The 27,768-nt window shown below is 40.4% G+C and overlaps 3 protein-coding genes across 5 annotated transcripts in view; 1 reads left to right on the forward strand and 2 right to left on the reverse strand.

Annotated features, from left to right (window-relative positions):
* The window catches only part of ezrb (ezrin b), a 30,205-nt gene extending 18,130 nt beyond the window's left edge, over positions 1 to 12,075 (forward strand). The window contains exons 8-14 of the mRNA XM_026142795.2: positions 3,065 to 3,161; positions 3,633 to 3,796; positions 5,851 to 5,981; positions 6,680 to 6,840; positions 8,167 to 8,259; positions 8,419 to 8,655; positions 10,552 to 12,075. Coding sequence (XP_025998580.2) covers positions 3,065 to 3,161; positions 3,633 to 3,796; positions 5,851 to 5,981; positions 6,680 to 6,840; positions 8,167 to 8,259; positions 8,419 to 8,655; positions 10,552 to 10,716 — 1,048 coding nt within the window. The 3' untranslated portion in view covers positions 10,717 to 12,075. The remainder of the gene's footprint in view (positions 1 to 3,064; positions 3,162 to 3,632; positions 3,797 to 5,850; positions 5,982 to 6,679; positions 6,841 to 8,166; positions 8,260 to 8,418; positions 8,656 to 10,551) is intronic.
* A 563-nt stretch (positions 12,076 to 12,638) lies between these two features.
* On the reverse strand, positions 12,639 to 21,382 carry sytl3 (synaptotagmin-like 3). Its single transcript, XM_026142797.2, has 13 exons — positions 21,143 to 21,382; positions 20,297 to 20,506; positions 18,864 to 18,931; positions 17,864 to 17,915; positions 17,697 to 17,763; positions 17,532 to 17,604; positions 16,963 to 17,090; positions 16,515 to 16,637; positions 16,153 to 16,319; positions 15,944 to 16,040; positions 15,228 to 15,398; positions 15,062 to 15,118; positions 12,639 to 14,071 (listed from the first exon to the last, which is right to left on the reverse strand). Exons 1-12 carry the CDS (start codon positions 21,238 to 21,240, stop codon positions 15,086 to 15,088), a joined length of 1,287 nt encoding a protein of 428 aa, XP_025998582.1. The 5' UTR covers positions 21,241 to 21,382; the 3' UTR covers positions 12,639 to 14,071; positions 15,062 to 15,085.
* A 3,456-nt stretch (positions 21,383 to 24,838) lies between these two features.
* The window catches only part of enpp1 (ectonucleotide pyrophosphatase/phosphodiesterase 1), a 35,774-nt gene continuing 32,844 nt past the window's right edge, over positions 24,839 to 27,768 (reverse strand). For all 3 annotated transcript variants that reach the window (XM_026142792.2, XM_080290187.1, XM_080290188.1), the window contains 2 exons: positions 26,737 to 26,881; positions 24,839 to 26,602 (listed from right to left, as the gene is read on the reverse strand). In XM_026142792.2, coding sequence (XP_025998577.2) covers positions 26,450 to 26,602; positions 26,737 to 26,881 — 298 coding nt within the window. In that variant the 3' untranslated portion in view covers positions 24,839 to 26,449. The remainder of the gene's footprint in view (positions 26,603 to 26,736; positions 26,882 to 27,768) is intronic.

The following is a 27,768-nucleotide window of genomic DNA, read 5'->3' on the forward strand; positions in this document are numbered from 1 at the left end:
CACACTGGACCTGAAACAGTTATTCATATATATTTTTTATATCAATACAAGTTACTTTAATAAATTTTTTTGTTATAGAGCCTGACCAATATTGGGATTTTCGGTAGATTACTGATGCATATTTTAAAAGAGTAAAGATGCCGGCTGATAATTTTTGCCTTTTTGTTCGTTGAGTAGCTGTTAATGCCACATATTACCACACGGTTGTTTCTTAATTAGTCACTCATTTAAGCTTTAGTTTAGACTTCTTTGTCAGTCGGTGAAAGTGATGATTTGTGACTCCTGTCCATCATCGCTGCAATCCCCAGGCCTAAAAACTGGTAACCAGTTGGGCCTAAGCATAATGAGATGGTTCTTAAATTAATTGGTGGCACATTCAGATGTAAGTTAGTTCTGCTAGCTACTAAAGTCAGCAAATAATAAATGATATTATCAGCAGAATGAGTCTGGTGTCTCAAGGAGAATTGTGTCTGTTTGTGGAGGCATTTTACTACATAGAGTGAATGATTTTGGGTATGCAACCTGTACAGATGCACTTGTGTGCAGGGGATTTTGATGTAGGTTGGAATTTTAACTTTGCATAAGCAGACAGGGGGACCATGAAGAGGAAATATTGTTAATTAAAAAAAAAGCTCCAAAAAGCAGCATGAAAGACATAAACAGCAGCTGCAGTGGACAGTTTTCATTGTTTTTAACAGCCATCATCTGTTTTCTGCTACTTGGCCGGCTCGTGGGGACAGCAGTCCACTTAGAGACGCCCAGTCATCTCTTTTCCTGGCCACCTCCTTCAGCTCTTCCATGGGGACACCAAGGTGTTTCCAAGCCAACTTAGAGACACAAACTCTTGATTGTGTCCTGGGTCTGCCACAGTGACTCCTTCCAGTAGGACATGCCGGAAACATTGCACCCAGGAGAGGTCTTTGTCAAATGCCTGAACCACTTCCTTTAGTGGCTCTACTCAGAGTCCCTATTGAATGACTGATCTCCTCTCCTTATCTCTGACACTGAGTACAGACTCCCTTTGAGGGAAGGTCCTTTTTGCCAGTTCTATCTCCAATATCATTCTTTTGGTCACTGCGTCCAGCTTGTAAATCTATAGCTTTGCCTTCTCTCCGATACAGTATCCCTGTCACCAAGATGCCACACCAGTCTGCCTTTCAGTTCCATTCTGATCCGGAGTGGGCATGCACTCTTTTCCAGCTGAGAATCAGTCTCGGAGGTGCAAAGTCTTTCGCAATGAGAGCTCAGCAAAAGGACACATAACAGCAGAAACTCAAACAAGAGTAGCCCACAGACCAGTTATTCCACACATTTTCTTGACACTGCCCCCTGGTGCCAGTAAACAGCTACAACATAGCTTTTTGTAGGACCAGTGTACAGCTTGAAGCAAAGACGGCTGCACCCATGCAGCTCTGTCTCAGAGTATCCCGAGTATGCAGCATTACTCTCTGTTATCTCTTCAGCTTTGTGCAGCTATCATTATCTGACCTTTTACTGTCAATTTACAACAAATTTTCATTTACAGACTGCAGCAGTACTTGAAGCTGGAGCAGCACACCTTTTATTACTCATATATTTAGTTTTTGGAGCCATTGCAATCAAATGCTAATATTTCTTACACATGAATTCTTATACATTAGTGAATTAGTTAAAAGAGAGACTTGGTAGTAAAATCCATTTATTCATGGTTTCTCCTTTTCAAAGCAAAAATCGAAACAAGTTTTGAGCAAAGAGTTCTGTGCTACCAAAATGAGTTGATAAAGCACACCTCCGTAGACCACAGAAGTGTGATAGAAATACGCAGCAGATAACTTCCACATTGTTTTCTCAATTCCACAGGCATGTGTCAGGGTCAGCTGGAGCGAAATTCCAGTTCAGGGAGTATAGTTTCATAGTTTCATAGTTTCATAGTTTCGTTGGCAGGTGTGCGGCTGCTTTTTCAGATCATCACATTATGGGCCTCTCCATTGTGTCGAAAGACAGGCATTTGTTCCGTTTTTTTTTCTGGCACTACAAGTAGCCTGCCACACCCCAGATTCATCCCTCCTACTTCGTTACTGAAATCCATGCTAAGAGGATTATTCTGACTCAGAATGAATGAAATGAGATCCAAATGAGATTGTTCAGTGTATTTCTATAGCTTTATGATATGTAAACTGTCTGTATTCTTATAATAAATGGGGCTAGAATTGAGAGTCACAAATGTACTCCAAGCTGCCTTCAGTTTGGTTGTTTAGTCCAAAATAAAATAATGTGACATAAAAAGTGAGTTTTTTACATTTGAAAAACTATAAGTAGAGATTTTAGCATAAATTCGAGAAAAGTGAAACGATGACTTGCTTCTCAGTTGCTGATTACTTGTCTATTAATCTACTAACCGCTGGAGCTGAAGTATTAATAACAACTGATAAGAATGCACATTATTCCAAGGAAAGTGCTGGAAACATTACTTAAATTGTATTAAAATAAATTTTATTGGAGTAATCACTCAAGCTACTTAAAAAGTCTAATTTTATTAAGATCTTTGTCATTGTAGGTCAGTATTTTGAGCTTGGAACAGAATGAAAGAGACACTTGTCTAAGGATGAAAGTGCTAAACCTTTCAATGCCGTGTAAACCAGCAATAAAACCTCAGGACGAGACCTGAAACCAGTATGAAGACAATAAAAACTGGGTGTGATGTAGTATTTTATTTCGTCATCATGCTCTGTGCAAGTCCATTTTTTTTAAAGAGGCGGAGGTGTAAATACTGATGTTTTTTTTAGGCCATCTAGATAACAAAACAGTTCATACAAGAGAAGACCAAGAGCAATCAGTTTTTTACAGTGTGAAAAAAGAAAGCTGTGGTTAATTATGTACAACATTTTTGGTGGAAAAATGCACTCGTACTTAGCAGACAATTCAGGTTTTTCTGTTTAAAACACTGTATTGGCACCATTATCTATCTCAGTGGAAACATGCAGGAAGGTCACACTATATCAGAAAATGATTATTATTATGTCCCAGTGGACATCCACATTATCCCATATATTTCACATTTATTTTCTTGTGCTTTCTCCTTCAGACTGACCCCTAAGATTGGCTTCCCCTGGAGTGAAATCAGAAACATTTCTTTCAATGATAAGAAATTCATCATCAAGCCTATTGACAAGAAATCTCCGGTGAGAAATCTCATCTAAGCAATCACATACAAACACACACCTCTTCTTTCAAAGGTCCTATTTTTCTATGTAATTTCCCTTACTTAAAGCATTCTTTGTCTTTAATATCAGGCTTTTCAGGGCGTATTGGGTTACAGTGTGTTTCTGTATTTAAGCTCGCTGCTTCCATTTTGCCTGTGGTATCATGTTTCTCTGCAGCGGAGGGGGAAACCATTAGGCATATCTCCCATTACAATCGAGCATAAAGAATAGCCAGAGCTGCTTTCTAGGCAGCACTGTTAGTGATTGACTGCAGACACACACAAAAAAGCAAGTGGTATAAACCTTATCTGTGCACTTCAGGCTGCTCTGCCTTTTACTACGAGTGGAGGTTGTTTGTTTTTTTTTAGCACCAGTATTCATTATTCAGCCCAGTGTCTGTTCTGTTTTCTCCTTATCGTTCTTATTGTTTGATTCTTTTCCCAAATTCAGGACTTTGTGTTTTACGCCCCGAGACTGCGCATAAACAAGCGCATCCTGCACCTGTGCATGGGCAACCACGAGCTGTACATGCGTCGCCGTAAACCCGACACAATTGAGGTGCAGCAGATGAAGGCCCAGGCCAAAGAGGAGAAACACCAGAAGCAGATGGAGAGGTACGCAGATTGTGGAGATGAGTGTAATTTAAGAAGTAGTTTCACACTTAAAAATTATTGTGTAACTGTTGTCTTAAGAACATAAGTAAGAACATAAACCCTCTAGACTATTATGGTTTTACCCTCGTGCCATTCACTGAGATTTTGATAAGAGCTGATGTGTTTTCACTGAGTCAGCTGTGAATAAAATGAGCAATCAACCACAACATTAGAACACGTCATTGCTGCAGCTGCTACTAACACCCCTTATCAGTTATTATTTCCACAGTAACTTGATTGATTTTTATTTAGAGGTCAGGGAGGAAAGAAAAGGGTGCACAGAAAATATTAGAGGTTTGATATAATAACTACAAAAAAGGTGAAGTGTAGGAAATGTACTTTCTGTGTTCACTGAGCTGAATGGATGTTGACCCTGATCTCAACAGCAGCTGTCAGCTCACTGTCTGTCCCACACAGCTGTTCAAACACAGACAACCATGAACAGACAACAACAGTGAATACCAGAGAGAGAGACATCAGATCACCAGTTCAGGCTCGCGCATAGTAGCCCGCAGTCTGTCCAGTAATCGGGTTGACTGGTGTTCAAACATAATTACCAGATGGTTTACGATGAGTCCCTTATGAAACTTTATTTAAAAGGGACGTGAAACGCTACACAAAGGCTAACTTAATTCAGTTATCCCTGCTCTCAAAAACTGACATAGATGTAACACTGTCTGTGAAACTGAATTTAAGAAATAAATGCTTAAAGTTTTAAAACCATGTTTAGCGCCATCTGTCTGTGCGGAGCGTGATGTCATGTGGTTGGTTGCGGTAATAGCTAACATAAACTAATGTAAGTCTATTTAGTGAGAATCAATAACTCAGTTGAAAATAATGACACTAAAACTAAATACCTTACTAAGTACTCATTTATAAAGTGCTTTACAAACCCAAATATTATGGCTAACAGCTGGATTTTCCTGTTTGAGTGCAGCTAGCCAAACAGCGAGCAGCCAATTACTGCTAAAGAGACAGACAGTGGAAATTGAAACTATTGGCTCAGTTTCTTAACATAGAACTCATTGTTCTATTTAGGGCAACACAACTGCGATCCCCTAGTTTTAGTGTCGTTATTTTCCTCGGTATTATCGATTCTATCATTAGTTAGCTAACAATAACTAATGTAAATCTATTGCAACCAGCCAATCACACGACGTCACGCTAAAAGAAAATGGCGCTAAACTTTAAGCACTTATTTCTTAAATCCAGCTTCACAGACAGTGTTACATCTATGCCAGTTTTTGAGAGCAGTGATCAATTGTGTATATTAGCTTTGATGTGTGTAGCATTTCATGTCCCGTTTAAACATTAACAAACCCAGAGAGATATCAGGTTTTTTTCTGCAGCAGGAGACATGAGCAGGATGCGAAGAGAGTCAAATGAAGTTTAACTAAGAATAGGGAATAGAGAGATGAATAACTTATCCCAAATTTGAGAAAATGAACCGTTCAGTTTTTTAGATTAAGGCAGATTGACATAAAGTTTTCTGAGAGACAAACAAAGTCCGGCTGTGGAGTATTTTAAAATTATAGTGGATTCCAAGAGTTTGTAAGAGACTAAAATTAATCATAACCCAGTATATAAAAGTTAATTGCTAAGTTACTAATGAATTATTTGGACATTTAGTGGACAAACAATTAGTTAAAAAATTAACTGAAGCCAATAATTTCATTGCTGTGAGTAAAATTCTTGGTTACTGAGGGCTCTGCTCACATCCTTCTATCAGCTGATTTCACGCCAGCTTTTTATAGCTCTCATAAACCCTGAAGTCATTCAGTTTGCCAAGTCTTTGTGAGTGTCATGCAACTTAAAATCACAAGACTTCACCTGTATAATATGACTGCGTGAAAAAAATCATATTTAAATGTCTTGTTGTTTTCACTAGCTCTTATAGAGCAGTTTTTGCAAACATGCACCAAATGCCACGTTTGTGTGTGTGCCTTTTGCAGTAACCATGTATCAACTACATCAGTTCTGTTTGTGTCCTCACGGCTGCTTTCTGTTATCTGCAGAGCCCAGCTGGAGAATGAGAAGAAGAAGAGAGAGGCCATTGAGAAAGAGAAGGAGCAGATGGAGCAAGAGAAGCAGGACCTGATGATGAGGCTCTACCAGTTTGAGGAGAAGACCAAGAAGGCAGAGAAAGGTGAGGCGAGGGGAAAGATGTATCTGAGTGTGTGTGTGAAAATATTTGGAATATGTGTGTATGTGTTGTTATGCAGGTTGGTAACAATAGGTCATTAGGATATGCATTCAGTTTACTTGTTGTGTAAATTAAATGATTAATCAAAGGCAACCCCCTGCCCGCAAAATAACACTAAAAGCAGCATGGCATGAAGCACAGTTATTAGTAGTCATTGTCTTTTTGATTACATATGGCTCTGTATTCAAAACAGAGGAACAAAAACTACATCTTGGAATGGACTCTCTGCTTTTTTGTCATAAACAAAAGACAAAACAATTTGATTGACTTACGGAAGCAGTCTGGTTGTAAATTAACTCTGATTTCCAGTGTTTGTTGTTAAATGATTTAAATTCCAGCTGATCAAACACCTGGAGCATTATAAATAAGAAAGCATTCATGCAGTCATGGTGCAGAGCTTTGTTGGTATTCAGGAAACATGTTTGACATCTGACAGGTTTACTTTTTATTGAACTTCCTTATTAAGAGACTGCTGTGAGGTGGTGGTCTCAGTTAATAGTAACAAATATACAGATATATACTGCTGCTCTGTTAGCTTATAAGATAATGAAAAAAATAACATATGAACATAAATATCTACACGTTTAGATAAAGTATTTGTGTCATATTATATTTTCTTTCCCCCTCTTTTTGCATGTTAGATTTGCAAGACCAGGTGCAGAGAGCCATGATGCTGGAGCAGGAGCGCAGGAGAGCAGAGGAGGAGGCAGCTCGTCTGGAGGCAGAGCGTCAGGCTGCCCTGCTGGCTAAAGAGGAGCTGGCCCGCCACTCTGAGCAACAGAAGAAGAGTCAGGAGCAGCTGGTCAGTGTTTTAAATCAGTCTTTTGTGATTTTTCCTTTATTTTCCTCTCATTTCAATACTGTTACATAGGTGGATGCTCATGATAAGCATCCAGACAAAAGCATTTTGTAGTGTCTAGCTGGTCCACACCGCTAACAGCCCCTCAGAACCACCTGCAAGACTGTGCTTCAGTTCAACTGTCCTGACACGAAAAGCTGTGGTTCCTACTCCACATTCAGGCACCAGACACAGTTTTATTAGACACCTGCTGTGACGCCCTCTTTACTTAAACCCCATTAAGGCATTTGTAATGGATTAAGTCCATGTGCAGCTTCCGCTCACAGAAGACGTGTGAGAGCATTGATACGAACTTGTTTGAACCCACGTATCTCATTAACGATAGTGTTTTCACTAACTTCATTTTCCAGTCGAGCACCTTTCACATAATTTCATGGCTTGCTGGAGGCAGCCTACACCCACTGAACAGCTAGAGAAGGCGTGCCGTTTAATGCTGAGCAGGGTATACTTCAGTGTGGTGAAAGACAAGCCGTTGACATTGTTGTAGTTGTGAGAAGGAATGTACCACAACACCCAGAGAGGCTACACGGTCTGGTTAGGTTTAATTAAGATGCCTCCTCACAGTGACAGCTGCTTCCTGTTTCATTATTTCTTTTTTTAATGATGCCGGCAGTTTGCAATAATCCAAAAATGAACTATTACAGTTTTTACACTGGTTTCCTATCATATTTTCTGAATTAGTAATCAAATGTAGTTTTAAATCTACCTGTTTTCTTTGTGACTCTTTAGAATTTTTTAATATATATATTTTATATTTTTGTAATGCATACTGAGGCTTAAAGCTAAAAATATCAAACAAGTGAAAGATCAGAGGAAGGTTTAAACTAACATTAAAATTAATTCTTACAGAAAATTTAAAATCTGATTAACAAAGTTTCTTTATTTTTGGGAGGAGAAGTAAAAACATAACAGGGAAAAAAGGTCATTTAATATGACACTTATAATAAATCAAGCTGCCTATATTTATTTTTGGAAACTCTTTGAAATGCTTTGAAACAATTGTGGTCTGTTAGGTTAGTTTCTCATTAGAAGGAGAAGGTTCTAGTCTCTTGAAGTGTAGGCATAGAAGTAGTATAGTGGTAGTATAAGACAACAGACATGAGCAAAATGAGATGTATTTTTTCTGGATGCTACAAGAGTCTTTATTTGCCATTCTGTATAAAATAATATGTTACTCTTATTTCTTGTTTTCTTTTGTGTGTGTGTGTGTGTGTGTGTGTGTGTGTGTGTGTGTGTGTGTGTGTGTGTGTGTGTGTGTGTGTGTGTCAGGCTGCTGAGCTGGCAGAGCACACAGCAAAGATCAGCCTGCTCGAGGAGGCTAAGAAACGCAAGGAGGAGGAGGCCAACTCATGGCAGCTCAGGGTGAGAGCTTTAATGTGACCACAGTGCCGTTTACTCAGGCTCACTCAGCTGTTTCTGTCTGAAACAAGGACTGATTTAAATTATTGCCTACCTTATATTTGCAGTTAGAAATTCTATAGCGTTGATTTTGAGCTGACTGACCTTCTCTGTCATCACCAGGCCCGTGAGGCCCAGGACGATCTGATTAAAACCAAGGAGGAGCTGAACAATGTGATGACGACGCCTCTGCCGCCACCACCTCCTCCCATGTACGACCACCTCATGGATGACAACAGTGACGACAACACCAGCATGCACAGCGCCGACCTGCACGTGGAAGGCATCAACGACCACCGCAACGAGGAGGATCGCCTGACTGAGGCCGAGAAGAACGAGCGCGTCCAGAAACAGCTGAAGGTGAAAACTAGCACCTCACACAGTCAGTCATTGGCGAGCGTGATGGCACATTAACACCTTTATCTGAGGTTATCAGCTGTGTTAAGAATAGAACACAAAAACAGTGCTGCGTGTGTGGTTCCTGCAATTCAGTTAAATAATCAGGAAGAATTACCTGCTTTCATGCTTATCTGTTACTGTGTTACCCAACATTAGGGTAGAAGATCTGTACAGACAGATTTAGAAATAGAACTTCCTCCTCAGGTAATCTTAGTCCGAATTAGCTGACAGCTTGAAACAAGTCTAGACAGAGAAGAGTTTAACTGGAACAAACAGTTTGGCTGTGAAAGCACAGAAGGGCCTGGTGTTATTGAATGCATCAGAGTTCTCATTGAAGCCTTGATCTAACTTAAACACTATTAACACCAAAGCAATTTTTGCAGTCCATAAGACTAGAATAGCACTACATTCTGTAAAAGCCAGTTCACAGCTGTAGTTTCTGTTAAAATTGAAAGATTACAAGTTTCACCGCATTCATCCTGTTATCACTTCTCTTTCGACCTTCACGTAGAACCAAAGCTGTTGAGCTCTGGCTCGATTATCTATACTAGACTATAACATCAGGAAGTTGAAATCAGCGGTACCTTTGAATGTTTGAACTTGATGTTGGAGACCAGCTCAGTCACCTGATCGCCCTGTATCCTATCTCAAAGCTGCGTTCAGAAATGAGGGGCGTTTATGCAGGAAGCGAACTGCTCATCACGCATCGCTTTGACAGTTGGTCGCTAGCAGACGATTTGGGCTCTGGTTGTCAAGGCATTTACCACGCCATACTATATAACAGTTAACAGCATCTTTTGTTTCACTCACATCAATATTAACTAAGTGCTCATCTAGAAGTTGCAAAAACTTCACATGGCCAGAGGTTATTTCACTCGTCATTGCTTCAAGTTGCTAGATATGTCATTGACTTTCTGTTATCGCCGATTGCCCAGTTGATTGTCGCTTCCTGTGTGGAGAGCAAAAACTTTACTGCTCACTACTTTATATAAAGTCAGCTCTCAGTTTCCTGCCACAGAAACTGCCGCAGACCAATATATATTTTCTGTTTCTAATAGTCATATTGTTTTTAATGGGAAAACTACAAGAGTTTGGAAGAAAATTTTGAATCTGCTGAGAAATTTTTCCAAATCTCTTGCAGATGCATGGAAATGTATTTGATTTTTGAGCCAAGTTTAACTTACAGGAGATAACGGTGTAAAATTCTCAGGGCTGAAGAATATATTCAAGCCCTTTTTTCATTTTTTTAATGGACCAATCTAGAAGTGATCAAGCAAACTGTAGTGATTTTACAGGAACGTCGTCACAGCCTGTTTTCAGCCATGAACTTCAGAAAGTGTCAGGAGAATCAGATCAGGACAAGCCGTCCTTTCTCACACGTGTCAAACAGCAGGAGACAGCTTGGACAAATGATCACTGCTGGAAACACTGTATGCAATTTAGGCTACATCGTCACATACACTGGTGTTTTTATAAAGAAAAGAAAAAAAAACAGAAAATGTTTATCGCTAAAGCAACACACATTGATAGAACTCTTGATAGAACTCTAATCATACAGAGATGTTGATGTCTCACTGCAAAAAAAAAGAGGGAAAAATGTTTGTCGTCCTCATCCACGTGTAAATGCAGAAACTGAGTTTCCAAACTACTGTTTTGTGTAGGAGGTGCCAAACATGATGTGCATTTGCTAGATGGAAGGTTAAAGACTGATTAACACATATGTCTTTGTGGGGTATAAAGTTCGAGGCTATAGTGAGCTAAAATGGACACGGTGACTCATTCATGGAACTGTATAAGAGGCGGCATTGTTGGTTTTTGCCCTCAGATCTCATTCTTCTTCCTTTCCTCCACCCTCAGGCCCTGACCTCAGAGCTGGCTCAGGCACGTGATGAATCCAAGAATACCGCCAACGACCTCCTCCACAGTGAGAACGTGCGAGCTGGCCGAGACAAATACAAGACTCTGCGACAGATCAGGCAGGGCAACACCAAGCAGAGGATCGATGAGTTCGAAGCCTTATAAGGAGCCCTCGGAAAACGTACCCTTTCTGAATGGTCACTACATATCTCACTCTTCGACTGCCAGATCAACACACAACCATACCCGGACATGTTTAACACACTGCTGCAGACTGAATTGAAGCAGTATAAGCAGAGCAGAAGCATCACTACAGAGAGCAAGAAACTCCTGTTATGTGTGCCCTGCTGGATGCAGGGCTTTGCAAACCCTCTGAAGAAATATTAGTGCCAAAAACTTTCCCTTTTGTCTCTACTTAGTGTTTCATTTCCCGTTTGTGTATTTAATTGTGTAATTTGAGCAATTCAGACCAAAAATAGTCATCTGTTTTTAGAGGTGGGATGGAGTGGGGGATTAGCCAAATTATTTTAGTATTTTATGATGCGCACAGAGAGAAAATAGTACAAGCTTTGCTTATTTTTGATGGAGGACCGTTTGTTGTTCATGGCGACCACTCAGAAAGGGGGAACGAGCAGAAAAATAGTTTTTATTTTCCATCATATTTGAACACTTCCATTTATGTTTAATATTGCTATTCTGTAGGTTAAAAAAATTAATCCCTAGTTGGATATTTATATATGGGACATTTAAAAAGGGTATTTCATTTTGGTTTGTATATTTTTGCTATCTTCTGATAACAAAACATTCAATATGTTTTAAAGATTTTATATATTGACCAAACAACAACGGTCTTATGTTCCATATGTTTTCCTTTAGATCAATAAATTAAAGAAATATTCATTGTAAATTATTATTTTTTACCGTAGAAAATATATTCAGCTGCATGCTATTAAAATCACGTCAGAAGATCTCTAGCTATCTAGGTACTTTTATCATTATCATTATTATTATTAATAACATTATTATTATTGTTTTTTTGCCATGCAGTTCACAGAACAGCGATGCATCTTTTTCTTGAGAGCAGGTTTAATATTTCTGTTTCTGCCTGTTCCGTGTCATGTCACTGGAGAGTGAGAAACGAACATTTTCACACTCTAAAGTGGCCTTTGGTCGCCCCTCTGCAGGGGTCAGTCCCAGACAGCCGCTCGACACGTCTCAGCCAAGGTGCTTAGTCACCCAAAAAACAAAAAACAACAACAATAAGATGCAATTCTGAAAACCTTTGGGGTTTTTTTTTTTGTTTGTGTTACATCTCCAGAGTTTCATGGACTGACCCAGATTGAATAAAACCAAGTCTCATGTTCTCCTTTCTGGACATTTATTAGTATTTACTGACTCACAGCTCTGCTGGACTTTGTATATGAACAGGATTTTATATTGAGGTGTTTAAGAATTTGGCAATTAAAAAAAAAAGATTACATGTCTGTGTGTACTTTGTAAAATATATATTTCAAAGTAAGTAGACACTTCTGTCCTCATTCTTTCTGGACCGGGATGTTTTAATGGGTTTGCCTTATGCCTCTGAGTCTTAGCCTTGCTAGCCCATGTGGGTTTAACCATGTAAAGCCAAGTGTATCATATCTGATACAAATTAAAACTCATATATGCAAATTAATATAAATATATATATATTTGTCAGGAGGTTCAATAAAATCAATTTTCAAAAAATATTAGAATTTTCTGGTCATTCTGTCATTGTTCTGGGTTTACAGTGTTAAAGACAGACCAGGATGACAGGATGGATTGCTTTGGAGGTTGTATCAATTTTCATGTTCTCCCAAACAACGACTGCTGGGCGCTGATGATGATAGCTTTGTCAGGCGTTGGCATTACAAAGCATTACAAAGCCAAACTGTATGAAAAGGTAGTCCATAGACTTGGGACTGGTTCTGGCTTGGGATGTTGTGAGATTGATGTTTGTGTTTTTGAATAAAAGAAGTCACCAGATGTTCAATGAATTGAAAATGAAACTTGATGCAGAAATTTCCTTTCAAGATGAGCTCTAAAATGAAGTCAGACACGCTAAATGCTTCCCAAAAAGTAGAGCTTTATATTTATAATATCAGCATGTCAGGACTCTCTCACGTTGTTTTGATTCATATTCAGATACTTTTATTTTTACAAAAGCAATTCAGTGTGACAGAAAAATAAATAGAATGACAAAAAACGAAAACAGACATGCACGTGGAAGCTGATCGACTTATTATCTGACAGCTATACTACACATACACTGTAAATAGTTGAATGCTAAATGAGCGTCTTAAAGTGCTGGATGTAAACAAAAATAAATAAATAAATAAATAAATAAATACAATGAGTCTGTAAGCGGCCTGTGCCGCTGCTGGCGTCAATTTCTCCACCTGTTGACGCAGGCGAGCTGACGTCACGCTTAACCTGGTGAGCCTCCAGTTGCCATGGTGAGCCGGGAGAACGCGGAGTCAACAGAATTCCAGGTCAGTGACATCACTGCTCCCAGCACAGAAACCGCCTTATTCCTTCTCTTCTTCTGCTGCTGCTTTCACACGCCGCGTCCACAGAGACAAGAAACGTGTCTTTGTACTCGAAGAGCCGCTGTGTGGTGTGTCTGTGCGTGTGTGTCTGAAGCGACTCAAACTGCTTCCGCTCCACCGCCGGGTGTGGCTCCAGATTTCATTTGTCAGTAACGTTAGCTTAGCGTCTCTTCCACTAATTTTATTTGCATGGACGTTTTGTTGCTGCTCTCCTCTGACAGAAGAACATCGCATTAACGAGGAAAATGGGTCTGAACGGATCGACGAATGTCAGCAGAGAGGCCTTGAACGGAAGTGGCATCACTTTAACTGTTTAACATTTATAAAGCAATAAAATTGTACGTGCTAGCCGTCTGCAACTATGAAGCATCCACAAGCAGTTAATAAACAAATATGTCGGTATGTTAGGTACAACCTCCATCAGGAAGCTGGCTTATCCAATCTTTCTTTAGCTTAAAACTGCAGCACAGGATATTATAAAGTAATTATTAAACAGACTTGGAGCCGATGGTTATAGACTGTAACTTGATTTTTTCAAGTTTCAAGGTGCTTAGCAGATGAAAAAAAAGAAAGAAACAGAAAGCTAAATAAATATAACAAGCATAAATAATGTTTCTATAAAGCAATTGATTTTTTTATAGTCTGTTCTATAATGCAAAAAAATATTAATTAATCACAACTGCTTTGCTTGAGGTGGTGTATACATTCATAACGATTGTAGATGCTTCACAGGCGGCATTAAAGTGTTTCCACAGAGGATGTTCAGAAGTGGATCTCTGCTGTTATTGTTCCATTCAAGTCCCCATTATGGTGCCTCAGAGAGGCAGGAGGTGCTTTGATCCCACAGAGTGACGTCCTGGACGAGCAGCAGTGGAGGACTTCAGTCTCCCTCTTTTTTTTTGAAATGGGCGTCTTGTGGATGAGCTCTCTGCTGGCTCCCAGTCAGACGCCTAAATGAGACACGTACATACACAAACACACGAGTTATGTAAACACTCCCTCATGCTTGTTGAACAATGTTGAACAATTACACTTGCGTTCAAAAAGTCACACACCAGAACACACATAGCACACCTGAGGCCTGCTCACACAAGGAGACACACAGGGCCACAATGACGTGTATTTACACTCTGAGTCATGTTTACACTAATGGGAAGGTGTGAAGGACGGTTAGTGGATCATTGCTATGTGGCCCAGTTTGCCTTAAAGGACAACACAAGGTATCCAAAACAGATCCTCTCCTGACCCCTAGTGCCAAAATGAATGCACCTAAAAGGTTAAGGCTCTTGAAATGTGCCTTTAAAAATTATATTAAACTCAATTACAGCTCACTTAAATAAAAAAATAATTTTTTTTACTTATTTTATTTCATTTTTATTAGTAGACCCTGACCAGCCTTTTCTGAAAAGTGTTGATGACGTTCTCTTAAAATAGTGGTTTTCATAGCTCGCACCTCAGCCCACTTGATAACCACACCAGAAAACCACCTGGAGGATTTCGAACAACATGATATCACTAGCAAATAAAGTAACCTTTAGTCAGAAGAAAACTTTTATTTCAATATTAAATCATTTATATTTGACATATATTAAAATATTTGTTCTGGGGACACTGGCAGAGATGAGTGTAGGTGTAAGTGGGTTGCAAAGTGGTTTGCAGGCCAAAGCAGCTTTAATATTGCCCTATATGATTTAATTTGCCAATTTAAATGAATAAAAAGGTATCAGGTGACCCAGATCAGCTGATCTGATAGGTTTACGCTTGTGCTCGACTATGTGACCTCAAACTCACGTACATACACCTTGTAAATTACAGCTTTCAGAATCACTGTCCCACTTGTACTACACCACCTACTACGTATGAACTAAAAAACACATGAACTACACAAGCCTGACGAAAACAAAGCGCTAGACAGACGTTTAAGCAAGCTACAAACTCACCATGACTCCGGCCAGCGGTTCTCCTCACTCCTGATCACCTCCGTTTTGTCTTTCAGGCTGAAGGACACAGGAAGGAGATTTTATAGAAAACCACTTCCATATCAGCCATACAGGCAAAAGTCTTCAGCAATAATAAACAAATCTTTTCTGCCGTGCTCCATTTTACCTTCGGACACAGTGGATACCAGTTAAAGCACTGGAATGCCTTGTCTTCAAATCTCCAGCCGTCCAGAGGGATGAGGACTTCACCAAGAAAAACTTTCCTTTTCAGGGTACCTGAATGCCACACAGTCGCCTGTAGCCTCTTTCCAATGAGCATGTTGCGCTGTATGCCATACTGTGAAAAACATTTAAATTTTAGTGAATGCTGTTTACGTTCACAACATTTATTTAAATGTTTTCTTTAAACACTGATTAAGCACATGAGTTTATGGTCTCAGGGCCTAGTTTTGAGTGTTATAGAGCAGCGGATGATATTATTTTTGTAAAATTGAATCAGAGTCAGAAAGGGAGTTAGCCGGGGTACCATGGAGTGTCCCCCAGTTTTAAGTTCTTGCTCTTTATTTCTGGCTTTAAAACACCCAGATGACTGTAGTGAAAAGGCTCAGCTCAAGTCTTCACAGCAGGACTTTACATCAATTACTGAGCGACGTCACAGTGGCTATATCCATCTTTTATATACAGACTATGATGGCATCTCAGAGTAGATCATATTTTTGATGCACCAGATAAAAAACTTTCAAAGGAAGAATTTACTGCCCATGAAATCAATAATTTTGTTTCTATAAGTCATGAGCATGCATATGTGCATGCTGCAAGTTTTATTAAACTGATGACACATAGAGACATCCAAAAATAGCTGAAGAGGTTCTTTGTTTTTACCTTCAAAACTTCATTGTAAACCGGATCAGTCGTGTTCTTCTTCACTGACGTCTTCAGTTTGCAGCTCTTGTCCGGCAGCACGTAGATTTTCACGTATCTGTGCAGCAGAATACAAAATAAAAAAATGCTGTTGAAGCTTTGATGGAAAATCACAGGAAATGCGCTCTGCCTCTTTGTGTTGCACAGAGTGACATCAAACGTGTCCTTACGGGTGACACTTCCTCTTCTTGCTGTCTCCGTAGGACAGGTTTCTGCAGGTGCCGACTGTGATCTCCAGACGGGAGGTGTTGGTGTTGAAGGCCAGAGCCAGCTCCAGTTCTCCGGTCACAGAAACGCTCTCAAAGCCCAACTCTGTGCTGGTGCTGCTGCAGCTGCCCTGAGGGAGCCAAATACAGGTTATAGCATCAATTTTACACTTCAGAGGAAAAGGATGAGAGAGGTGTGAGAGAGGATAATTATAAGAGGGGATTTTGTGATCAGGGCTGTTACTTTTGAATATTTTAACCACCGGATGTTGTTTGGGGATTTTATTCAATTTTTTTTTTTTTAATGAAAATCAGCTGTGACTTACTCTCTTCCCTTCAGAGTACTCAGAACCGAATGAAGTCTCGTCCTCTGCCCCGGTGGAGGAGCCCTCCTGGTCGCTGTCTTTGCTTTTCTTGAACAGGTTTGGAAGACTTGGGACTTTGAAGAGCTGCACAAAGAAAGAAAGTCGTTTTCTTTACTCTGCTTTTGAACTTTTTTATATGATATAAAACTAGAAAACATCAAGGAGCAGTTTAGGCACAAAAAGCAAAAAGTCGCACTCTCTCTCAGATTTGAGGTTGCTGATGTTATTCCCTGTCATCACCAGCAGGTGCTGCTAAAGGCCCTGAATCAGTTCCCCGTTTTATCTGTGATTTCCCGCTTCCACTCTCAGGCCCAAATATGTGCTCTGCAAAAACACTTTCACTTGCAGCAGAAGCAGCGCTACCACCACAAACTCGACTTGAGTTCAGTGACTGATGCTTTCGACCTACCGTGCTCGATTTGTTTATGTCTGTGTCTGACAGGCTCTTTTGGGTGGAGTGGGTAAAGCTCGAGCCTCTCCATCTGTTGTCGACCTTCAGCAGATCTTCACGGACGTCGTTTTGAGAATTGGAAATCTCTGCAAAGGGAAATGTAAGAAAAGCACAACCCAGTAAATGCCTGTTTACTGGAAAACAAATTTAACGAAGAGGTGCATCCTGTGCTCGGACAAACAACGCTGCTCAAAGAGCTGTGCATGCGTGGTGGTGTTATCTCCTGCATCATCTAAAGCCTCTTTTGCTGATGCAGTAGGTGTCATGAGCTCACGAGGCTTTTTTTTTCTTCTAAATTATCTCTGGTGAATTTCCTTTGTGGTTATTACTGTGCGTATATTGAGCTCATGATCAGAGTGTGTTTGATAACATCCACAGGAAGTGATGCTACTAATTTCGAAGCAACAATTTCTCACAACTGCACACTGAGAGTATCTGTTGTGTGTTGCACTTTCTGTTATTAAGAAGTAAAGAATTATTGAGCCTGGCAATGCTGACCGCTGGGCCGAGGTTGAACAACGACTTACTTTTAATGTGACTCGTGAAGGAAACCATTAGATTTTCCACAGATTTGGTGAAAGGCTTTGAGTTTTTCCAATCCTGCAGATCAAAAAAAGTAATAATGATTAATCACTTTATACATGTTTCATTTTAACTTGTAAAAAAAATGGGAAAAGAAAATAATACTTTACCCCAGATCTGCTCAGGAAGTGATAATCCAAGTGAGGTGGAGGAGTGGGAGGCACAATGGATATATGACTGCGAAGATACACGAGTCAAAAAATGTAATTTTACAACCACATCGGGACAGAGACTTAACCTGATGTAGAAAAATAAACACTTAGAAGGTAAATAATACCTCAGCACATTGTAGGTCTTCAGTAGATTCTCCCCAACCGTCTCATATTTGTCTGAAAGGACATCAGGAAGGAACAGAAAACCATTTAAATATCCTTAATAGTTAAGTGTTATGATGCCTAGCCACACTATGAACTGAACACATAAAGCCAGCAACATAAAACAACTGCGTTCATTCATATTTTATGAGTCAGTGTAGCTGAACAAGCGTGCATTAATATTGAATAATGATTTATATTTAAAAAAGGAAAAGCAGCTGTGTATGCAGCATGCAAGCGATCCTCTATACTTATTTACAGCTGCTGCCAGTTTAATGTCTACAAGTTCAGAACATATGATAACCATGAGAATATTTTAATCTCTCCCTTTTTAAATTAATGTTCTCAGGATTGTAACTCAAGGAGGCGACCTGTGCTGTTTACTGAACATCAGAGCTGTGAGCTCTAACTTGTGATTGACGGTCATGTTAAACTCTATCTGGAGGGTTGCTGTCGGACGAGCAGACTCTATCTCTATCAGTTGCAAAGGCAGCAAGTGTACTCATAACTTCCTTAGTCTCTTAGGGATGTGAGACAGCAGTCCCAGTTCAGAATTGCAAGCCAACAAGTTGGAGTAAGAAGCTGCAGGTTGGGTCAGTGATCATTCCTGTGTTTGATACTCAATAATAATGTTATTAGGAGTTTTGGTGACTCCTCTGGGCCCTTTTTTATCTCTCTTTTATTTGGTTAGCTTTAGTTTTATGTTGAAACGACAGTGTTCTGGAGTGTAATGAAATAATGCCGAACAGTATCGTGGCATCTCTGCTGCTCTGACACTCAAACTGAATTTCGGATTTGATTGTTGTTTGCCCTGCACACTGTCTGAAGATGTAGCGCTAAAAATCAGAGATAAAAAAAATTCTTTAGCAGAGGATGTGCAGACCAGAGATGGGGGAAGTTACCCCCACACCCTGCAAATCACACCCTATGTGTATGCATGCAGTTTGGGTTTTGCATACAAACCTGTGGTGACTGGAAATTTCTTTGACTTTTCTTCTAGAAACCATTCTCCGGACTTGATTTTTACATCCCTGTGAAGAGGAAGAGCGCCGTGATGAGCAGGTAGAAATGACAAGACGGCCACAATCAATAAAACTACAACTGCAACATCTTCATTTCTCTTTTGAATTTAGCTTTAGTTTGACAAATGTATCTTCGTTCTTTCACAGATAATTAAAGTAGTAAAAGAACAGTTACATCCTTTTCTGAAAGACAAGGCGTAGGTTTCGGAGAAAAACATGCCCCCTCAGTATTCAGAACAAATCATCTATAAATGTGGACACATTTTTACACATGTAAAATACCCACACTGAAAATGAAGAGGCCAAAAATACGTGTAGGAAATACACCTAATCTAAATTTCACTTTTCAGAGATGCTATCTGCATATTTCAAATGTTTATGACAGAGTTCATATAGGGGAAGGGAAGGGGAAGTTTTAAAGAAGCGACAGGATGTGTTAAAATATCTCGTCCCATCTTAACAAGCTAATTAGCGTCACAGCTATTTTGAATAGGACTTGGGACACTTTAAAAGTTATTAGAATAGTTTGTGGTTGATTACCAAACAGCTGGAATGTTGATGATTAATTAAAACAGCGACACTTGACCTGAAACTCATGTTAAAGTTGTAGATTTAATGTAGGTATCAATCAGTCTGAGCGCAGACCTTATTATTATCGGTTTTCACTCATTATCATTTCCTTCATAAATCTGCTCAACAGAATAATTACCCACATTTTTATGGAGTTGGAGTTCATCTACTCTTGCTTTGGTTAGTCGGCTCTTGAGGGATTTATTTCAATCATGTTGCTTTAGTGTCCTTGACACAATTTCCTCTTTTTTTGTAGCAATCGGTGCCTTTTAAACTGCAAGTCAGTCTTTTCATCATGTTCCTGCAACTGAGGAGGGGGGTTTCAGTCTTTACGTGAAGCTGCTGACTGGAGAAACTGCAGTTTAACAGGGGTGTAGCTAAATCTAGGCTCTTAGTGGTTTGGTCCACTGTCCCCTATTCCCTAATGCCTTTACTTTGAAGGGGAATCTTATACTGTTACGGGGAACGTTTTATGGATGCGGGAAGTCCGTCCACAATTAAATTTGTGTTCTAAATCATTGAATTATCAAATAATTGGTCAGGTTTTTATTTCTAATGTCATTTTCTGATCTCCCACGGACTGTTTAACCATTTCATTGGATAGTTCAGCACGACGACGAGCTCTCTCAACAGTACACAAACAGAGTAAAAGTGAAAGTGTGAGATTTGAGCCTCAGTTACAGTAACCTTCAGTCAGTCACTGCTGGGCTTTACACACGCACAGTCATTCAGTGCTTGATTTGAGCCTCGCTGAGTCACACATTTCAACCCTCTGTACAGCAGGCTCGCTGGTGGCCTCCCTACCTGTATGCGTGGCAGACCGTGCACTTCCAGATCGCTGCTCCCACACGACACTTGTTGCAGATGCGGTGGCTGCAGCCGCGGCAGACTGCGCCAGAGTTCCAGAACTTTCCCAGCGGCCTCTGGCAGCGGGCGCAGGTCCGCTCGCCGTACTGCCGGGCATAGCTCTTTGCACCCTTCCTTCGGAGCTCCTGCAGGTCGTATTTCATCCTCCTGAGGATAGGGAGAACCACAGAGAGCTTTAACTGCGAGATTCACAGACATTTCTCTTCTGACAATAATGAACAGTTTTTAGAACATTTTAATATTTTAAACATCCTTCAGAAATGCATCACTCTGTTATAGATGCTCAACATAAAGCCAGCAGATAAAAAATTCTTCTGGATATAAAAACTGAAGAACAGCATGGTTTTTAAAAAGTATGCCCTTATATGGGGACAATGGGGACATATGAGGTTTCTTTGAGAGCGTAACACAAAGTTACCATAGTTAAACAAGGTTTTATAACACTATATTGAGCAGAATTAAGTGTCAGCTGCAAAAAAACAAAACAAAAAACCCCCAAAACCAACAAGATTTAAAGTCCCCGTGTGAGAAGAAGGTTCTTTCTTTATTTTACGGCACAGTATGAACTTCTGATATCACACTCATGTCTGTATGTTAAGTATGAAACTACTAACAGTTCAGATTTGTAACAGGTAACATCTCTGAAACAGGTTTTGTTTTCAGAAGAATCATATTTTCGCTTTCACGTAATCAATATAAGAGCAGTCGGCCCTGCCTCCTTCCAGCATCCCTAAAAATCTAATTTCATCCCAGCACCTATTAACACTGTTTGAAATGACCCACCTGATCCTGTCTTCTTCGATTGCTCGCATCTGTTTGTCTCTCCGAAGAACCTCCAGGATGCTCTCTCTCTCCATAACTTGAAGCAAACTTAAATCCATGTTTTTGAATTAAAAAAAAGAAAGAAATACTGGTTCAGGTCTTCTGTCACTGTCACAGGTCCTGCTCTCTCTGTCTCTCCTCTCTGCTTCACCGTTTTCTTTTTTCACTCCTGTCTCCTCCTCCTCTCCTCTTTGGTCCTCCCCCTCACTGGGCCCAACCCTCAGATCGTCTCTTTCGTCTTCTGGAACTGAAAGATTAAAATAAGGGAAATAGCAAGGTTATTTCGCGAGCAGCGGAGATTCCCCTTTCCACATCAGAAAGCTACTTGTAGTATTTCTACTTGAATGATTTAAAATAACCTTCTTATCTCCAAGAATACCCGGGATGACGTAAATAGTTGCTCGGCGGCACAGGATGTCATGAAAAAATGACATGTCCAGATCTGTGATGATCAGTTACCCCTCATTTCCCCTCATGCTGCTCATATCCTCACAGACCTCCGCTGTGTTAAACCACCGCTGCTTCCTCAGCTGCAGGAAGAGCAGCGATGCTTCACTGATGGCAGGGCAACAGCAAAACAAACCAAATGCCAACCCTGTGCATTATTGATGGCTGACGTGCACCCGTGGCCCAGTTTCTTTTTCTTTTTTGTTTTTATTATTAGATCAATAGCTCTGTTTCATGTTTTACTTCAAAAGAAGTCACTTGACAGTCCTTGGAAATAAGCTCATCCACTGGTTTGAGGTTTACAACAGAAGATCAGCTGTGTGTGTTTGTGAAGAAGCTAGAATATCTTGAACACATCTCATGTCTTGTATTTTCTTGGCTTACTGAAAATGTTCAGTTTGCATAACATTGCATGTAGAGTTGTGACTGTGTTACTTACCACAAACAGTCATCATACAATTTAACAGATGTAGCTGTGAACTGGCTTGAAAGTGACACATGGACCTTATTTTTTGTTTTTTAATCCTTAGTTATTTTTAATCACTGCCTCTCTTCCACAGCTTGTCTCTTCTCCCTCCCCTCACCCCCAACTAGTCAAATGGTTGCCCCTCCTTGAACCTAGCTCTGCTTGAAGTGGAGCTTTTCCTTTCCACTGTCGCCAAGGGGTCAAAGGCGGTTGTTATTGTAGATTCTTTACACTACAATTTAAAGCACATTGAGACGACTGCTGTTGTGATTTGGCGCTGTGTAAACAAAACTGAACTGAATTGCTTGCATGCCTGACCCCACAGCTGGGTGTGTGGTCAGTTTATAAGGAGGGTCAATCAGCAACGTGGGAGGAAGTAAAGGAGAAAGCTGATTCTTTAATATCTCATTCATTTGGAAGACGTCATTCCCGAGCGCTTAACATCTCAATCTGGACTGAGACCATTTTCCTTCCCGGCAGCGCACAGGCGTGGGGAGCAGAGGGGAAATGGCCTGTCGAAGAGCTGGATGTCAACCTGTGTTAGCAGATAAGGCCCGTCGTTGTCACTAAACAGAGCTGCCAGGAGGCTGAAGATAACAGTCAGTGCTAGTAATAATTAGGCCTCACGGCTCAGAGAGGGGCACGGCTGTTATCTGTCCTCTGCTTACGTGCTCTGTGCCGCTCTTGAGCTCTAAATACCAGGCGAGGCAACAAGTTGCACACTTAAAAACTACTAGTAGCAGTTTCCTCATTCGAAGAGTAGCTCAGTTTACAGATGATCGTCTTCGTTATCACAATAATGCAAGCACACTCATCTCAGACTCGCCTCTACGATGCAAAGGGGCCATAATGATTCAGGCTTTGCGTGGTTTAGTGGTTAGCGCTTTAACATCCGAGAAGAGAGCGAGGAGGATTGTATCAGGCCACTGCAGCAATGACAGTAAAAAGGGCACTTGACTAATTTCATTGAGACCTACATATAGCATATCGTGAGAAACCCCAAGGCGGTCACGTGGTCTCTGACACACTTCCCACCCAGATGAGGGGCTTCCAGGAAGGCTTCAGTGACAGCATGCAAACTCTGGCCTTAAAGCCAGAAGCGTCTGCAGCAAGTGAATTCCAAATAAAAACCTCACAGCTGCTTTTTCATGCTTGCAACCCACAGTGACTGACAATAGAAACTATGTCAGGTACACATTTTTAAAAATGACCCATCTAACAAAACTCACTCACGTCACAAAACCTTGCTGTGAGGTGACACAGACTCCCAAAATACTTTCCAGGAAATTATGTGCATGTTATCGAGCTGCGTGTATATTTAAACTAAACTTATCATCTTCATGCAGTTCATCACAGCAACTGAAAAAAAAAAAAAAAGCTCAGAAAAGCTGGCGTCATCTTTCTGCATTTCCTTTGCAAGAGACGTTGTCACGGTCTGGCTGGGGCAGACCGTATGTGTTGCAGGGAAGGACTCAAGCGCAGACCAAAACGTGGTGTGGATTAACAAAACAAGCCGTTTAATAAGGCAAGAAACAAGGGTACAAAATAATAGGGCATGGGTGAAAACTAAACAATAACCTAAACTGGGTGAACTAATAACAAAACATGAAAAACCTTAACCATAATGAACTGACATGGGTACCTGGAGATGAGACATGGATGAGCAGACGACCTGACAATGGCATGAAGAAAACAAAAGGCTTAAATACAGACATGAGGTGATCAGGGGAAGTGGCGACACATGGGGGAAAACAGCTGACAGACATAAACCTAATGACAGGACCAGGAGAGGAAAGCTAAATACAATAAACAAAGAACACATGACATTGTCAGAATAAAACAGGAAATACTAAAACATGACAACACAACTTAACAGACCTAATATGTGATGAATAAATACAAAACCCCAAAACATAGAAAACCCAGGAACAATAACTGCCTAAACTAAAGGCAGATAGGAAATAACACAAACTAAATCACATAACAAAATGAGACAAATACAAACATGAACTCAGAGCGCTGGGTCAGAGACCCAGCCTGTGACAGACGTGCCCTCTGCTTCAGTTTGAGCCGGATTTGAAAACTTTCATAAAAGAGTTGAAATAAAGAAACTACTGACTCAAGGTACACTTGAAAATATGAATGCCAGATGAAGTAATAAAACATTTGAAGTCATACAGATTGATCATCATAAGAAGAGCATGCAGTAGACCTTATTCAGCCAGCTCAGCAATTCAACAACTGAATGGCGGACTTCACAGAAAGATTTTACACAACAAAAATTTTTTTTTTCTTTCTCAATGACTAAAGATGCAGTGAGACAACTTGTACCCTCTTCTTGCCAAACCATCAACCGACACTTGAGAAAAGCATTGTGACAACTGCACCAGCCTTGCAACAACCTCAAATGGAAAGTAGGCTCAGGTTTTCTGACATGAGAATTGGGTCACCTCAGAGTTTACGAGGTGCAGAGCTGAAAGCTGCAAGATCTTACCTTCTGGCTTCTTGCGCTGCCGGAGTGGTCAGCCTGAGGAAGTGGCAGACTTTAAGCACATAGGGTAACGTACTTCCTTCCTTTTCACATGTACATGTACAGCTTCAACCTGAAGGAGACTTGAAGAGCAACTGCTGCTTCCCTCGCTCTACATGACGCTGTAAATTCAATCGTGTGAAACGAAAGTGATTTGTGCACCTTGAATCTTGGCTGATAAAAGGTCATAAACAAAAGGAAACAAGTCACAAGCTCAATGTGGAAGTTTGTTTTTTATATGAAATTTTTCATGTGTGAAAAACTGCAGCAACCAATAGAAAAGGCTTGGTATACATGAAATCTATATGACTTCATATACGAGCAGTACGCGAAGATGAAAAATCAAAGACTGAATAATGATTTTGCTGATCCACACATTCAGATGCACACAGTCACGGACGGATTAATGAGCTGAGCTCAAACAGCTTCTCTTCATCTCCAACTAAACGCTGAAGTTTAGCGGCTACCTGAAAATTCATCTTCCCAGGAAAAAGTCACCAAATGGCCGCGGAGGAACAAAATGACAACAGAGATGTAAAATCACTCCAATGAGGTTACAAAATGGAACGAAAGACACAAAACAACCAGAAAGAGTCCGAAAAAAGACAGAATAAAAACAGAATCTTAAATAATTCTCCAGATCTGAATTTTTCTTATCTGTGAAGAAGAAAAAACATCAGTAATTTCTGTTTACCACCAACACCGAGCATCAGAATAATAATAAAAAGCAGTTTACTCGAATGATCCTTAAACATTACAGCTTTCACCAGACTTGCTTTACCCCCGTGAGGTGTAAGTTACGCTCATGATCTTCAAGGACTTTTTTAGGAGATCAATTTTCTGAAGTCTTGATTGTTCAGGGTTACAGCTGCCTCACGTGATCAACAGTTATTACAGCTTCACATCTGCTGCTTCTAGAAGAAGGTACATCAGGCTGCTCTCTTATAAAAGCCTCGCCAGGGTGGATGGATCACCGTGTTGAATTTGGCAAAGATTTTATGCTGGATACCCTTTATCTGGGCTTGGGACCGGTGCTAGCTTGTGACTATGCGAATGTGTTAACCACAAGACCGCACACTACACAGTTCACATGACCTATGATATATTTAGCAGCTATTTTAGTATAAAACACCAGGGATCCTTGCTAAATGTAAACTTTGCTTTCAGTGTTCTTTGCAGTTGCTTTATGTCTCTCTGTGTTGGAGAAAGAAAAGGCTTTTACGTGTCTGAGCCCAGACTGGCTCAAACGTGTCTCATACAGTAATCCTTCCAAGCATACAGCATAGGCGCACATTTAAAAGCTGAATAATTCATTCATTTTACAAAAAATACCAATGGGTGTAAAAAGAAAAGAAACACATACAAAAAAGAAGGGCAAAACATATTCATGCTAGATGTTTTTCCAGCTGCTGCAGACAGCTCCCCTGATGTGTGGCAAGCTTCACTCAACATAAACAGTTCTTCCATCAATAAAAACTCTCTTTTCCCTTTAGTTTTATTCCAGTTTTCCAATCTGGAAATGGGAACCCGGAAATACTTTGGAATCATTTTATTAGATGTGATGGTGTCTTTAAGCTCCATTCATTATTTACTTTTTTTTTTTTTGTACACAATCAAAATCAATAAAAATTTATTTTAAAAATGTCACTTCAAATAATGGATGGAGCTTAAGAATGAGTTCAGTCTGAAATGAGGGAAGTCTATAAGTAAAGCATCTGTTAAACCCACAGTTATTGGGTTAACTGTTTGTCCATGTGGGCAGACATCTGCACACCAATATGGCTTCCTCTGCCAGTTAAAGCTTCACTCGATAAAGTCTGTGAGTTTAATAAGTGTGTAGAAATGTCTTCATCCGCAGTGTCTCTTCCACTGATAACCTGTCGTGGTAGAAGCTGAGTCCGGTAAGGAGCTCGATGTCTCGCACTCGAGCGGTGTGGAGCTTCAGCCAGTCTTCCACCCACGTCAAGTCTGTCCCATTCTGAAGAAAAGCAGAAAGTGGGGGAGGCGTATATTAAAATTATGCAGTATTAAGAAGGGTCTGACAGCAGGTTTCCACAGAGGCAGACTGAAATAGACTGTGCAGAAACATGTGGGACGAATGGTGTTACTCACAGCGCAGCTCTCTGTGTGGTCGGGCCTGTGGGGCATGATGAAGGACCTGGCCTGGAGTGGACCTGCACAGTTCAGAGGGCCAAAGGTCGAATCCCCGCAGCTGGTCAGGATCACAAAGAAATGTGTCGGGATGGGAGCCTCGTTCCTGCAGAGATGAGAGATCACACGTAATCAAAGTGCTGCAATGGAAAAATTGAATACCTCAGTTATAAAGCCTCAGGTTAAAAAATAACCATCGGGTGTATTTTAAGTCCGATTTCTCTCATTTTACATCTGAATAGATTTTGGCATAAAAAACATGGAAGGATGGGTCCATCTTACTTCATTTCAAGAGTTCAGTGTCTTGGCGGTGTAATGATGAAGGGGATATTTTTTGGCACACTTTGAGTATCAACTGACAGAAGTTCTCACTCCCAAAGCATAACATTTTACGCTAGGTGACAAATCGTTGGTATATTATGCTTTCGGCCACCCAATGCGTCCTTATATTACGAGTTCGGAAATATTAGAAATAGGAGAACCGTTTGGAATGAATCTACACATGTACGTGTATTTGACTTTAATCTAACACGATTAAGGTGGTGGTGAACGTTAGGGATAAGGTTATGATTAGGGCTGGAATACACGGCTGGAACGTGTGTTACTGCGGGAGCGTCGTTCTATTCAGTTTCATCCACAATCCGGCGCGTAGCATAGGAATGCGGAAGGTCACCTTTCGCGTTCCCATGGAACGCCTCGGGACGTGACAATTCGTCAGTATATTACGCGTTGCGCAAAACGAGCTGCAACTGAGCAATGTTTAAACACCACAGCCTACCCGAGTATTGTTGCAGACCATAGCCATACTTTATGATCACAGTGTACTATCTTCTGTTGGCTGCTTCCAGCAGATCAACTCAAACTGGTTTCCTGATCATCACCTTGAGTTCACTATACTCAAATGGCCTCCACAGTCATCAGATTTCAATGCAGTAAAGCACCTTTATGATGTGGTGGAACGGGAGATTCACATCTCTGACCTTTTTAGGTTCT

Source organism: Astatotilapia calliptera, chromosome 15, assembly GCF_964374335.1.
Source record: "Astatotilapia calliptera chromosome 15, fAstCal68.1, whole genome shotgun sequence".
Taxonomy (NCBI): Eukaryota; Metazoa; Chordata; class Actinopteri; order Cichliformes; family Cichlidae; genus Astatotilapia; species Astatotilapia calliptera.

Excerpts from the sequence above, each read along its gene's own strand:
- sytl3 (XM_026142797.2), bottom strand. The coding sequence starts at position 21,240 with ATGGATTTAAGTTTGCTTCAAGTTATGGAGAGAGAGAGCATCCTGGAG. Across the intron at positions 18,932-20,296 it reads ACGGTCTGCCACGCATACAG|GGATGTAAAAATCAAGTCCG; the intron begins GTAGGGAGGCCA and ends TCCTCTTCACAG. Across the intron at positions 16,041-16,152 it reads AAGAAGAGGAAGTGTCACCC|ATACGTGAAAATCTACGTGC; the intron begins GTAAGGACACGT and ends TCTGCTGCACAG.